This window comes from Chelonoidis abingdonii, chromosome 9 (assembly GCF_003597395.2).
Source record: "Chelonoidis abingdonii isolate Lonesome George chromosome 9, CheloAbing_2.0, whole genome shotgun sequence".
Lineage (NCBI taxonomy): Eukaryota > Metazoa > Chordata > Testudines > Testudinidae > Chelonoidis > Chelonoidis abingdonii.
Window position 1 is genome coordinate 65,897,078 of NC_133777.1, and position 15,252 is coordinate 65,912,329.

The following is a 15,252-nucleotide window of genomic DNA, read 5'->3' on the forward strand; positions in this document are numbered from 1 at the left end:
ACCTACAAAGGCCATGCGGTTAAGGTTGGAGATGCGTTTAACAAAGTTACCTGTCAACGGCTTCTTGTTTATCCCGATCGAAGTCCTGAATCATGTGTCTCATTTGACTACACAGTTCTTGGTTTGCAATTTTCAGTTTTTCCTCACTTGCTTTAAGCTCTCGAATACATGAACTATAGTTCTATACAAAAGAAAGTCAAAATCATTAAAAAAATTTTTTAAAGATCGCATTCTAATTTACATTTTGGACAATTTGGCTGGGTCTTTAACCTTTTTCCCTTAGGGCAAATATAACAAACTCACCTCAGCTTCTTGTTGTAAATCCTGATTCACTTTTCTAAGTCTCAGAAGCTCTTTTTGAAGATAATTATCAGAAGCAGATGGAGTGGACCACAAGGTTTCAGTCAGATTTTCTACGCTACTTATTTTAGGCTATCAAGAAAACATAAAATTAAGTTGGAACAACTCTTCAGACATACATGTAGACATACTTGCTTTAGAAGTTAACATGTTAAGCAATTTTTTTTGTATCAAGGGAAAAAAAGGGCAGTAAAAGGCAATGGCTTCAGTGCAAAATATAGGACACTATGATTTTAAGTATTCAGCCCATATGACAATCTTTATGATTTTTTGTAAAGGGTCCATTCAAGAGGTATGCCGTCAATGCCCTGTATCACCGTTGAATGCCAACTACCATCTAACTGAGATATCAGGCCTTTGCAGGGTATACGTTCATTCCCCACCATTCAGGCCACAGTTTGCACATGTAATATGTTGGATAGTAATGGCTTTCTTCATATTACAGCAAGTTTGTCTGATTTATAAAAGCCATTTTACAAATTAACATGCAATATGGGGAAAAAAGGTAGTATGGGAGAAATGCTACATTGACCCAAATGATTGCTCCTTCCTTGTACGGTTTGCAGTTTTCAGCTAAAGGTTGTGATTTGCTTTCCTCCAAGGAAACAGAACCCTCAAGAGAAGTTTAAAGTAATCAGTCAATAAAGCTTGCAGCCATTTGTAAGCAAGTCCTCATACCAGAAACTCAACTGAAAGGCAACACAAACTATCCAGGTTCTGGAGGTAGTTTAAAGATATCTGCCAGTTATTTCGAATTTCTCTGATGCTACTTATTCTATTTCTGCATAACAGTAATCCCTTCCTTAAGTTTAAGAACAGCTTCATTTCGTTGTTGCAAATATAGTTCAAAAAAATTACTTGTAACTGCTGTTCTCAAGAGAAAAACGAGAGATTACTTATAGATTTTGCTTGGTTTACTTTAAATCCAGTAAGTTTTTGCCTCGTTCTATTAAGTCGAAATGCTCAGTGATATATTTAAATGAACAAACCTCATTCTCATTTGCGGTTTTATCTGTTTTCAATAGCTGCTTGAGTTCTTCTGTTGTCCTCTGACAGTCCTTAAGATTATTTTGTAACTGAGAAATCTGATTTCTTTTCATTTTGTTACTGCCCAATAAACGTTCCATTTCAGTTTTCAACTCTAGGATGAGCTCATCTTTAGAAAGTTCTTTATCCAAATCTCTGTTCTGCACAGTACTGTTAGAGAAAATATAGCCAGTCCAATTTTGTTAAAACCCGTAGACATCCAAAAGCTTAGAACAGAACAAGCAGCAACTCTACTTTACTTAACTAAATCTACCAACAATAGAACAGTTAAAAGAAGTGTAAGAAGACAACTCACCATGAGTAAGTACCTCAAGTAATGCTAGAAACTACATTTGCTTTGTTATTATGTTATCTGGAAAGGACTTTAAGTGTATATTTGATGAATTATCATTATAAAATATCTTTCAGCAACTAGTCTAAGCAACTGATTAGAAAACAAGTAGCTGAGTTTCCAGGAGTAAGAAGTCATTTCCGAAAACTGCTTCACCCTTGCACAAATTGAGCTATTGTGAGCTATAACTAGTAATTAGTTGGTTAAAATATTGTTTTAAACAAGTAAATAAGCAGTCCCATTTTGAGTGTCCAAATGCATTTGTACGTATTTCTGTAGGCTGTTCTTGAAGCCCAAGAGTTTCAACAAGTAAGGAATAGTCATCTTTTATCTGCAATAAGACACTTTGCTCAGTGTACAGATTTATCATCCAAATATTTTCCTGTACTCCTAATATTCATACTACAGAGTCTGCAGACTACTTCTGTAGGCAAATATCAGAAAGAAGGGTCTGCACAAGCTCTGTCGCATCTTATGCGCATTTAACATGCTCAATTTCAGCTTTATGCGGTCGGCAAAAAAAAAAAAAAAAAAAAAAAAAAGAGAAAAATAACAATTTAAATACTGGTTCTGTAGTGTGGGCGTTCTGCCCGCCATTACACTCAATGTAATTTTGACTATACGTGATTTTCTCTTTATGTGCTCACTGTGCAACGTAACCCTAGCATAAGATGTGACAGACCTGTATGGTTCAAAATGAGCGGAAGGTGGGCGCTGTTTCCCACGTTAGAATAATCTATGGTAATTTATGAAATATGCTGAGGGGACCAAAGTGAAGAAGAATTCCACATAGAATATCAGGGTTGGAAGGGACCTCAGGAGGTCATCTAGTCCAACCCCCTGCTCAGAAGCAGGACCAATGACCAACTAATCATCCCAGCCAGGGCTTTGTCAAGCCTGACCTTGGAAACCTCTAAGGAAGGAGATTCCACCACCTCCCTAGGTAACCCATTCCAGTGCTTCACCACTCTCTGAGTGAAAAAGTTTTTCCTAACATCCAACCAAAACCTCCCCCACTGCAACTTGAGACCATTACACGTGTTTGTTATAAATACTCTGCTGCTAATTTAGTGATATAATAATTTTGTACAGACTGCATCTTCTATTGTAGACTGATCTGATGCATCATTTGTATAACCTGTTTCAGTACTTTTTTTTTTTTTTTGCTAGAATGATATTCGCCCAATACCTGTGCAATCTTGATTTTTTCCAGTTGACATTTTTAATACCTAAATCCACATAAGAATCAGTCGTCATGTCCGCATGAAGTTCTCCACTTGAGTCATTCAGAAACACCCCAAGCTTGGCAGCAGATTCGTACAAAGCAATTTCTTCCTTTAGTTCTGTTAGCTCTTCCTAAAAAAGGCAAAACAGTAGTATTAGAGATAGCAGGTCAACTAAGTCAAAGCAAACTAGGAAATCAAGCCTTTTAGGCTCAACAAGAATTCCCCCAGATAAGTCACTAAAAATAAAACAAATTTCTCAAGTTACTAAACTAATTTCTGTATTTACAGGCCATACACATTTGAACACCAAGCATTGCTTAAATTCTAGAAACACATGGTTTGTTTTGCTAGTACCAGTTACTACTCAATCACTTATGTGATAACCTCTCTACTATAAGTTACATTAAAAACTAAGTGGGGAATATTTCTTACTCTCACTATATGTCCAGTATATTACAGACTTCTTAGTATCACAGCTAGCATTCCGGTAAGGGATGGTTTCAGATTCTTATGTCTTTACCTCTTCCTTTTCTTCTCCCAGTTATCATCATGAAGGGGATCTCTCTGTATGGGGGGAGTGCAGTTTAGCTGCAGTAGCAGCTAGAGCAGTGAGAAAATTCATAGTTTCAAAGATGGCAGGATTTTACAAGTTAAATATCTGAACTAAAATGAGAACATGGACTTCCACATATAATTGGTAGAGGCATTCTCCCCCTTCACTGATGATGGTAATACTTGCTCATAAAAATAAGCTTCAGAACCAGATTATACTTCCAATGGTCCCTACTTATCCAGTTAAATTAGATATTTCTCCTCCCTCTGGAAACCGGACTTGAATTTTAAATATTTTCCTTTCTTCTCCCACCAGCACACTAATTAAACATTACATAAAGTTTGCCCTGCTGAGACACATGTATCCCTGTGTTTTAATGAGCAAGTCTGGCATGGAATATTCACTGTGACTCTGGAGAGCCATTCTCCTTTCAGTAATGGGAGTACCAACTGATACATTCAGCTTCCGTGACATGCCCATAAAGCGCTTCAGCCTAGCAGATGATTACCCTTTATACCCCTTCCCTTTTCATAAAGTAAATTAACCTGCAAAGTCTTGTTCATGTTGTTGCTTATCAGCTGTGCAGACTGGGCTTGCTGCAGTTGTAATCGTAACTGATTTGTCTCCTGCATTGAGCCTACAGAGAAAGAGAACCCTTACCGTAAGGAAGATAATTACTGAAAATTCACCATTAAAAGTAAATATATTGACTATGACTGTAGCCCTTACTCCATTTACTATGCTCGTGAATGCTGCTATATTAAAATACAAGTTATACAGATGGAAAAAAAGTTTTTTTTTTGGCTACTTGGAAAAGAAGGTTATTGCAGTTCTCAGATTTAAACAGCAGCTTGTTCAAGGGTTCGAGGCTCAGAAACCCTTATTTCTTCAGTTTTTGTTTGTTTGTTTTTTTAAACTAGTAGTTTTTAAATATAAATTAGGAGGAGTAAGACATGTCAAATGTTTACTTTTCTTGTAACTAACCAGGAGCAAAAAGGAAATTGTGTGACTGTGCCAAAAAACAGCAGGAACAAGGCTATCTTGGAAAAGAGGTTGAAAAAATTCAAAAATAAAGACTAATTTTATGAAGTTGCCAATTTAATATTTCTTCTAAGGGTATTCCACAGTAGTTCATCACTCTTTGGCTGGCCGACTGCATCCCACTTAATACTACCTGTTACATTCATAATTACTTATTGCTTTATTACAGAGAATTAACAAAAAAAGATTTTTCCCCTCCATTTGGACTTTTTCTACCATCTCCTCATCAAGAAGGCCTCTTGTATATATGTACATCAGAATTCTCATTTTCAGCAGGTTTTTAAAATGGGATCCACAGGAAAAGGAGAGGCATGTCTCTAATAGTGTATTATTTTACTTAAAAAACCGAACAATTAAATAAATTCATCATGAGACATGCTGGTCCAAAGATGGAGAACTTCAAGGCTGTCTACAAATCACTTACAAGTATGGAAGCAATAGTGCAAGGTTCCTTATAATGTCTGGCTAATGCTCCTCAATGAGGCTCTTAAGGAACTACTTGGAACTGAAAGGTTGGTTTGTTTTTCCTTTAGTTTCAAATCCTTAACTATTCTATGGAGATAGCATTCAATGACTCTCTTTTTGGCAAACTACAACAGGGATACGTTGACACTAGTCCAGCAAGAAATGAACTATGGTTGTTTACACATAAACTGGCATTGTTTTGGGATTTGTTTGTGTTGTGTTTGCGTAATTAGTTTAGTTATACCAGTGCAAGTCTGTGGGCAAGCACTCTTATTTTGGTTTAAGAGAGGCTTATTTTGACTTGCTTCATTCACACATTTTTATTTTTAAATAAACATGTATTAACAAACCCAAAATAAGCCACTCAAACCAAAACCTGCACACAAACTTGCAGAGGTTACATGAAGTCTGTTTGAAAACACATCTAGCTAAACCACTGAAAGTTTGTGTGTAGACAAGGTCTGAAACCACTAGCCATCAATAAAATACTCATGGCTTTGAGTTATTATTTATCTGGGCCAAGTGGCAACACTATTTCATCACCAATCTCCTAAACCATCCAGTGCCCTGAGGCACAGTTTTTAAGAAATTGGACACAGCCATATTGCTGAAGTTAGTGATTTATCAACAGTCAACAATGTAGTAGTAGAGGGGACAAGTTTTACACATTCATGCTATGTATCTTGCACTAGGAGTTTGCCCTAACAGTTCACTTCAAATCTAGAATCATTTAATAAAGTTCAAATATATGGTTAACTTATTTCCTCCCAAAAAGTCTAATACATGTTTATCAGTCACGCTGCACTTGTTATGCAATTGCATCCTTATTGGAAGTTGTTTCTGCCAGAACAGATAAGGTGCATGGACAAGACTAACCTGTTTGCAGTAAGTTTGCACACTGCTTTTGGCTTTCTTCTAGGCTCCTCGTCAGTCGATTGATTATCTCTGTTTTTTCTAGTTTGCTTTCTTCTAGCATTCTTTCGAGTTGCTTCACATGTTCCCTTAGATTACAGCAAAGATCCTTCTAATGAGAGATTTTTCAAGTTACAAATCCATCACTCTCACAGGCAGTAGTCTAAATAGTCATCTAGTAAAATTTAAAATACAATTAAATTAAGCATATATCAGAGATATTGAGACAGTACTGATAGTGGTTTTCCTTAACTCATAAACACAGTAAAGAAAGTATGATCGAAATGTTTTTAAGCTACAAAGTCTACCAGAATCTCAAGTTGCAGTGGGGGAGGTCTAGGTTGGATATTAGGAAACACTATGTTATTAGGAGAGTGGTGAAGCACTGGGATCGATTACCTAGGGAAGTGGCGGAATCTCCATACTGCGAGGTTTTTAATGCCCGGCTTGACAAAGCCCTGGCTGGGATAATTTAGCAGGTGTTGATCCTGCTTTGAACAGGGGATTGGACTAGATGACCTCTGAGGTCTCTTCCAACCCTAATATTCTATGATTCTATCATCAGCCTCATATCACATAACCTAAACACTGCAAAAAAAGAAAAAAAAAAAAAGTGTGAGCCTTAACATCAAGAAACCTACTTTGATGTAAATGTTAAGACAAGTAGTTTTTACCTCATCTAGCTACATCAAGGTAACCCCCAGGCAGGGGTCATAGGGTTGACCTCAACCTCAAGTGAGGTAAAAACAACACCACCATGTTTCTGCTAAAAATTGTACATTGAAATAGCTATCTTGATGTTTTTTATTTTTCAGTGAAGACAAAGCCTTAGCGGCAGAATGCTTAGTGGAGGAAAGAATGGTGACACTAATATAGTGCCTTCCAGTTCACAATCAGTTACCAGTTAATCCTCAAAGCCCCCAAATGAAGTATGCTTTTCAGTATTATTTTTACAATTTAATTTTGTTTCTCACCTGAAAAAGAGTTTAAGCGAGGGAAACCAGCCAGTTCCTGATTTCCTGGGGCATGCTCAGACCACACCTCAGTTTAAAAATTATATACCAACTATAAGAGTCAATTCCTTAAAAGTGTAACAATGCAAAGAGTTGATTAAGGTGTGACCCTACCATGTGCTATAACTGAAAGAAATTAGAAAAGTCTTAAGTGTTACTTGTAGCAATAAGAGTTACAATTTTTTCATGTAGAAGTATTGGGTGTTTTGGTTTTTTTGTTAAGTATCTAACTAAATCACACTCAAATGGCTTTGTGGACACGCAAGGCAATGTTTATAAACATATTATATATTGAGTTTATTTAAAAATGTTGTGACTTTTGTGTCTACTTCTCTCTGTTCTGTTACCATCTTCTGGAAGGTAGGATTGAGATTTACAGGCCATTTGGAAGAATGGTTCCAGTCTGGTTTCAGAAGGGACTGGATGGGAAAAAGAGTATAGCTGTACAGTTTTCTATGACTTATGCAAATATTCAGTGTTCTAAATTCCATCCTAACCTGCTCCTGTAGTGCAGAGTTTGTAGCATCAAGTTTCTGTTCTAATGACCATACTTGCTCTTCATACTTCTGCTTCAGGGCTGCAACTATGGTCTCATGCTGGTCTCTGGCTCGCTGAAGAGAGTCAGAACGCCGAAGCTCTAACAGCTGCTGCTGCATGCTCTCCATGGCTAACTCTGCCACTTTGGATTGTTTGAATAGCTGCAAAAACCCACAATATAGAATACCTGAGTTCAATTACAAAAAGCTATGTACATATAAAGGCTTCAAGAGAAGCGACTGCACAATTAAGAATGTCCAAAGTTAAAAATACATTTTCATAGCTTTATGAATTTCAAGGCCAGAACGGACTACTGTGATAATCTAGTCTGACCTCCTGTGTAGCTTCCCCAAAATAGTTCCTAGAGCATACCTTTAAGAAAAATATCCCATTTTGATTTAAAAATTGCCAATGATGGAGACTCCACCGTGACACTTGGTAAATGGTTCCAATTCTCAATTACCCTTATTGTTAAGAACATACACCTTATTTCCAGTCTGACCTTGTCTCGCTTCAACTTTCAGTCATTGGATCATGTTATACTTTCCCTCTGTTAGACTGAAGAGCCTACTATCAAAGAATTGTTCCCCATGAAGGTACTTATTAGATGGTAATCAACTCAACCCTTAACCTTCTCTTTGTTAAACTAAATAGAGTGAACTCCTTGAGTCTATCACTATAAGGCATGTTTTCTAATCCTTTAATCATTCTCGTGGCTCTTCTCTGAACCCTCTCCAATTGATCAAGATCCTTCTTGAACTGTGGACGCCAGAACTGGACACAATATTCCAGCAGCAGCTGCGCCAGTGCCAAACACAGAGGTAAAATTACCTCTCTACTCCTACCTCAGAGCCCCTGCTATGCATCAAAGGATTGCATTAACTCTTTTGGCCACAGCATCACACTAGTAGTTCATGTTCAGCAGATTATTCACAATCTTTTTTCAGAGTCACTGTTTTCCAGGACAGAAATCTTTTTTCAGAGTCACTGTTTTCCAGGACAGAATCCCCCATCCTGTAAGTATGGCCTACATTTATTCTTCCTACATCTACACAGTTACATTTAGCTGTATTAAAATGCATATTGTTTGCTTGGCCCATCTTAACAAGCAATCCAGATTGCTCTGTTTCAGTGATCTGACCATTATTGATGAGAATTGGGGGAGTGGTAAATTAAACCAAGCTTTAATGTTGGCAAACAAGTACTCTAACAAAATGGGTGCACTGACGGAACTCCACATTGTATAATTCGAAAGAAGCCAGTGCTAAAACATAATGCCATTTGGTTGATAGGATACAATCAATGTCCCAGCACATCAGCCTTTGTCAGCAGGACTCGTATGGAGTCCCAGATACTTTAAAGATTCCTAGAGACTTTGCAAGGGGAAGGTAAGTTGCAAACACTGCCCCCTGTGGGGGATGTAGGAAGCGCCCGAGAATGTAATCACATCTGAGAATGTAATCACAATAAGTTAAAGTCACTGATTTATCTTACAACACAAGTCAAATAAATATATGATTCTCCTGAGTCAGCTGGGACTGCATCTTCTTCTAAAAGGAGATGAGCCCCACTGGAAATCCTATGTGCGCATACACACAAAAGTGTGCATTATAAACAGCTCTTGCCAACTCCATTTCCAACCAGAAGTGTATGTTGTTACTAAAAATGCAATATTGTAGGATCCATCCCTAACAGGACAAGTTAGCAGGAACCAACATCAGGTTGGAACGCAAGTTTGTCTGCTTGGGTGCATTCTAATGTCAGTTGTTGAGGTACTCTGGCTGTTAGAAAGATCTTCATTTCTTAAATATAGTTTGCACATTATGCTTATATATCTTTTTGACAGAGTTTAGCAGGTGAGGAATTTTATGAAGAAACTTTAAAATTCTCCTAAGTTGTCCCAAATACATATATTTTGTTATCTGTATATCAAAGTACACTAGACAAGTGAGGGACAACCCTACAACCAAATATTTTATAAAACTACCACCATTGTTTCTGCAATCCTTACACAAGCATAACTCCCATTGACTTTGTGAAGTCACATTCCAGACTCACAGGGCCTGATTCACAGTCTTCCTGCCCTTTGCACCAAGTATGTCAGAACAATAGGGCAGCAATGCCACTATAAGAGCCCTCCAAAGAAATACCTCCAATGCAGGAGGCCTCAACGAAGGGGGCATTCTTGATTGGGCTCTGGGAAGAAGGAGACTTTCTGACAGCAGAAAGGGACATGACTAGGAAAGTCCTGTGCCCTGTTTATTTCCTAGTTGTCACAAGGCTGGGGGAAGATAGGGTACCTCTGAAGGCTGTCCTAACCGTATTGTGGGATCAAACGGCCCCAGCAGCCTTAGTATTAGGGGGAGTTGCGATGCAAGCCACCTTAGCTCCATCCCTTAGCCAGGCTCTGCATGGTACAGTGATGACATATGCATTTAGCCAATCAGTTTTGCCTTGTGTAGGATTTGACCGCTTATGTTTAAGCAAATCCCTCCACCACAAAGGAGGGAATTGGAAGCCAATTTCAAGCTTTCAAGAGACTTGTCAATGACTTATTTGGTCTAGAAATATCTGAACAGTTCACTTCCTTAAGGGACAGGAGCATCAGGGAAAACTCCTGTCCTTTTAGAAAGCTTGGGCTACATTCCACTTAAGTTGCTTCTACCCACAATCCACCAAAACTGAACTAAAATAAATGGCTATGAGCTATGAGTAGATTGTTACACTCTTGTTCCTAGATTGGATAACATAAAATAAGTGGAGGAAAAGGAGACCAGCATCATATGATATGTAAGAAAGTTGCTATACTTCCTAAAACCATTCTTTAGTCACTTTTGACATTGAGGAGTTGCAAAATCCTCAGGTTCTGTATATGTTCTATCAGATTGTAGACATATGCCACACACAAAAAATAAAATAAATCTCATTGGATTATCTGTAAACTTTTTTATGACCCAATCACAGCAATGTTCCTCCCACTTCAATAGCTGTGAGGCACTTAAAGATCATTACAACCTGGTTAATGATATCCAAGTGCGTCACAACCAGTACAAAATTCAGCATTTCCAATGTATTTATCTTTGGGAAAGTAAAAACATCCTGTTTTGAGTCATGGAGACAGAGCGGTAACAGAGAAGGCCTTGTAAAGCATCCAGAGAAGTATGCCAGAGGGAAAAACACACACAAAAAAACAAAGTGCTCAAATGAATCCTTATAAGAGATGCTATTGATATCTTTTTAAAAGGTTCTGATAAATCAAAATAGTTTTTTCATTGAGGTCTGACTCCCATCAGCTAATGTGACTCATTTAAGACTAAGAATATTGGTGACCTGAAAATTCTTTTCATTATAGAAGCTTCATTTTGAACATGCAGCAGTGAAAGAGTAACACACACACAGAAAAAAGGCAGGGTTAGCAGGTAGTAGGACTTTAGATATTCAAAGTAAATGACGTATCTGAAAAACTACGGATTTTATACTTCCAGATTGCAATTACAAAACTATGGAATAACTAACTATGTAAATTAGTGAGGTCATATTTACCTTTCTTACAAGGGTCGATAAGACTGGGGAAATTTTGCTAATTCCAGTCTGAATAATAGATTACACATTATAATCCATAATTTTTTACACTAGAAGTTCCAACTCAGTCATATACTATTATTGGTCATTAGCATGTCCATAAGAGTACATTAATCTTTGTTAAAAACTTAAGATTCACTTTTCCATTATAAGTACAACTACAGGAATTTCCCACAGTTACAGATAATAGTTACAGTACCTGCTCCTCGTTGACAGTATGAGTTTGAATTTGGGTTTCAAGTGCTTTAATTTGACCTTCAAGATGTACCTCCCGTTCTTTTCCATTTTGATACAGTTTTTGGGATTCCTGGAGGCTGAGGGCCAAGCCATCCTTTTCATCTTACAAGAGAAATAAATATTTAAAGCATCCTGGGAGTTATGAGAGGAGTTCTACAACAAGCCTTTCTGAAAGAATTTTCATTTGGCATCTGGGTGTCGGAGTAGAACATCTTAGTGTGCCTCCTCCCTCAAGCTAATGGGTTGGAGGAAGCAGAGTACTCTCCAAGAATGCAGCCAGCAACAACCAGACCAGCAGAGGGGCAGGGAGAAGCCCAGTCACGACCCCCTGCAGCCTCAACATCGTAGTATAAAGAAACACCACTCTACTTGCACAAGCAACCAGCACCATCACATGTGGCAGGGGACAGGAGAGAGGAAACAAAATAGCATCTCCTAGAAGATGAACAGCAAGGACTTGCCTAGAAACAACCAAGGATGTCAGCAGACTGGTTACTGTTGGAATTTTGACCATTATTTTCTGTCTGCTGCTTGCTTTTTTTGCCCAACTTTCTTCCCACCCTACCCACTCCAAAAACTCCTCTCTTCTTTCCTTCCCCTCCCTTGCTACAATTCCCTTTCCTCACTCCTGCCCCCACAAAAAGATTAAGACAACAAAGTGTGTAGCCATCATCACTGAACACTGTCTTGGTTGTGTCTATCTCCTACCCTTTGTCCAATTTTTTATTTTTAGACTGTTTGGACTCTCTGGGGCAGGGACCACATTGTCCTGTATGCTTCTACAGGTCTAGTAGGGCAGCTCCAGATCCTCATGGAAGCCTTTGGGTAATACTGCTTCCATTCTCTCCAGGATGCTCACATTAGGTATCACCATGAAGTTTATAGCCCTAGAGTGAAATTCTTTAAATATAAAGTTGTTTTTAAATGTTTAAAAAACAAACAAACAAAAAGCCCCAAAGAGGTATTGAGTTAGGCCTCAATTTGGGAAAGCACTTGAAGTTAAAAATGGTCCTGAACAGAACGCTTTCCTGACTCAATATTTTAATATAATAATAATGGACACAAGTAGTTCAACTATCATTGCTCACTGCATCCAATTCAACAGACCTCTCTGGAACCAGCGGGTGTACTAACAGATCTAGAGGAAGCACTTGGTTACTATCCAGCTGAAAGTAAAGGTACTACAAAAGCAGCAATTCGGCAGGAAAGAGAGAGGACTCTCTTCCTTTCTACACACGTCCCTCTTTTCCTCCCCGCTCTACTATTATTAAAATGACAGGGGCTATTTAAGTAGATCAATAATAAAGCAGTATTCTAGAATTGGGCTCCAGATTAGTGTAGTGTAATTTATTTAATAATCACAGAGATTAGACATGGTGGGTAATGTGTGTCAAACAGATGAGAAAGTACAGCAGTATTTTACCAAGATTGAATTTGGCTCTTCTTTACTGAATGTCTCTTTTTCTTTAGTTATCCATTTATCAGGTTTCTTGCACTTTCCTCTGAAATAGCTGGTAGTGGCCACTGTCAGAGATCACTGCTCCAACCTAATGAGGCTGTTCCTATATTATTTTTAAAAGTATTATAAAAAGAGTGAAAAAGGTTTCAAAGGGGCTAAGTCTCCAAAGCGTTGCACCTGTTTTCAGTGAGTGCACAGGGGGTTTAAAATGCCAGCAAAACAGAATTCTTCAGTTGTTTGAACTGCTGATAGTATTTTTACACCCCCATTGTGTACATGACTATAAAAGGTGCAAAGGCGGGGCGGGGGGGGGGAATCATGCTAAGACTCTGAACTCAAATCAAGTTTGCAAGTACAATCAATGTATGTTGCGGTGTGTTAAACAGAAATTGATGAGCACATTAAAAGTTAAAGTTAATAAAGACTGGGAGTGGCTGCGTCACTGCAAAAAGTAATTTTCCCTTTGTTAATATTCACCCCTTCTTGTCAACTGTTCGGAATGGGCCACATCCACCCTGACTGAATTGGCCTCATTAGCACTGACCCCCCACTTGGTAAGGCAACTCCCATCTTTTCATGGGCTGTATATTTATACCTGTCTACTGTATTTTTCACTGCATGCATCCGATGAAGTGGGTTATAGCCCATGAAAGCTTATGCCCAAATAAATTTGTTAGTCTCTAAGCTGCCGTAAGGATGACTCGTCGTTTTTGCTGAGACAGACTAACACAGCTACCCCTCTGAAACATTAAAAGTTGTTAGATCTCAGTTAATTCTAGAAATTTAAGGTCCATATAAACTTCTGCTTTACCTTTGACCATTGCAAGCTGATGATTCAGATATCTAATCTGCTGTGCACTCTTCTCCATCTTTTCAGCAAGTTCCTCCAATTGTCTCTCTCTTGCTTTATTAAGAACCTGAAGTTGAAGAATCTGCATATTGTCCGCAGAACCTGTTGAAGTTTAAAATATAAACTACCTTTCAAACAAGCTAGCTTTTGACGAATGCATAACAATCTTACAGTACAATTAGTCCAAAATAGATCATCAGGTCTTTGGGGCAGGAACCATCTATCTTCTGAACAGTGTCAAAATCATTGCTGGTGCACAATATATAACTCCAAAACAGAGAATAATTATACAACTTGCTTACTAAAAGCGCACCAGCTCACAGTCCCACCATTAGGCCTGAATTACAAGATTAGCTAAAACTTCACACAACTGTCAGAGCATTAACATTAGTGTACTTACTGTAAATACAGAGTTCCATTCCTAGTCATCTAGAGACTTTTGACATTTCTCCACTAAGCCTATAGATTTGACGTTATAAAACATTTATTGGACAAGGTGAACCGTTCAAGGCCCAGTCTTGTAAGCAGCAGAGTGACTCCGAACAGGCGCTGAGCACCATTAGACCACATCTACACTATGAGACCTAGTGTAGACAGAGGGTACATCTTCACTACCGGCCGTATCGGTGGGTAACAACTGATTTCTCGGGGATCGATATATCGGTCTCATCTAGACACAATATATTGATCCCCGTACGCGCTCCTGTCGACTCCGGAACTCCACCAACACGAATGGCGGTAGTGGAGTCGACAGGGGGAGCCGCGGACGTCCATCACGCGCCATGAGGACGGTAGGTAACTCGATTGAAGATACTTCGACTTCAGCTATGTTATTCATGTAGCTGAAGTTACGTATCTTAGATCGATCCCCTCCCCTAGTGTAGACCAGCCCAAAGACTACAATGATGGAAGGGGGTTTTCCATCACTGTGGGAATACCACCTTCCGCAGCAACCGTAGCTAGGTAGACTGAAGCATTCTTCGGTTGACCTACCTGTGTCTGCACTGGGGGGGTAGGTCAGCATAGCAACAGTACTCAGGGATGTGGATTTTTCACATCCTTGAGCATGATGTCAACCTAAGTTTCAAGTACAGATCAGGCCTTAGCTTCTCCCAATGCAATCAATGGTACAAGAGCCATCAGCAGAATAAAAGAATTCAGCCTTTACTCACGCAAAATCCTACTGGCCTACAGTGAATATTATGAAGTATTTAAAACTGAATATACTGATCAAAAGAAACGATCTATTCTTATTTTCATTGTAATAGCAAGAAACTAGTACCACATCAATGAGCCATCCCTCAATAAAAACTTAGAGGGAAGGTTAGCATCTCTCTAAGGTATTGCTGTATTTTTCTTTGTGCTTTTGTTTAACAAAGCCTAGGATAAAAGTCTTCAGTGGGACCAGGATTTTACCCCAGGATACTTATCCAAGCTTGAACTAGATAACACTTACTGTCCTCAGCACCCAAAAACTCCCGTTGCATCTCTTCAAGCATTTCATTTCTTCTTGTTGCATCTTGGGTTATTGGGACTTTTTGCTGAATGGCATTTTGATATGGTTTATATGTCACTTTGTAAGATTCCACAGTTTGGCCGTTAGCAACTTCAGATGCACCAAATTGCTGTTGTGACAACA

The 15,252-nt window shown here is 38.6% G+C and overlaps 1 protein-coding gene across 3 annotated transcripts in view; it reads right to left on the reverse strand.

The window, feature by feature from the left end:
* CEP152 (centrosomal protein 152) overlaps window positions 1–15,252 on the reverse strand; it is a 48,482-nt gene that overhangs the window by 20,810 nt on the left and 12,420 nt on the right. For all 3 annotated transcript variants that reach the window (XR_004371386.2, XM_032762961.2, XM_075069646.1), the window contains exons 6-15: window positions 15,070–15,238; window positions 13,575–13,715; window positions 11,267–11,406; window positions 7,446–7,646; window positions 5,900–6,047; window positions 4,063–4,154; window positions 2,928–3,094; window positions 1,350–1,557; window positions 304–432; window positions 51–181 (exon numbers count right to left, since the gene is read on the reverse strand). Coding sequence is in view for 2 of the 3 variants with exons in the window: in XM_032762961.2 (XP_032618852.1) it covers window positions 51–181; window positions 304–432; window positions 1,350–1,557; window positions 2,928–3,094; window positions 4,063–4,154; window positions 5,900–6,047; window positions 7,446–7,646; window positions 11,267–11,406; window positions 13,575–13,715; window positions 15,070–15,238 (1,526 nt within the window). In the remaining variant the exon portion in view is untranslated. The remainder of the gene's footprint in view (window positions 1–50; window positions 182–303; window positions 433–1,349; window positions 1,558–2,927; window positions 3,095–4,062; window positions 4,155–5,899; window positions 6,048–7,445; window positions 7,647–11,266; window positions 11,407–13,574; window positions 13,716–15,069; window positions 15,239–15,252) is intronic.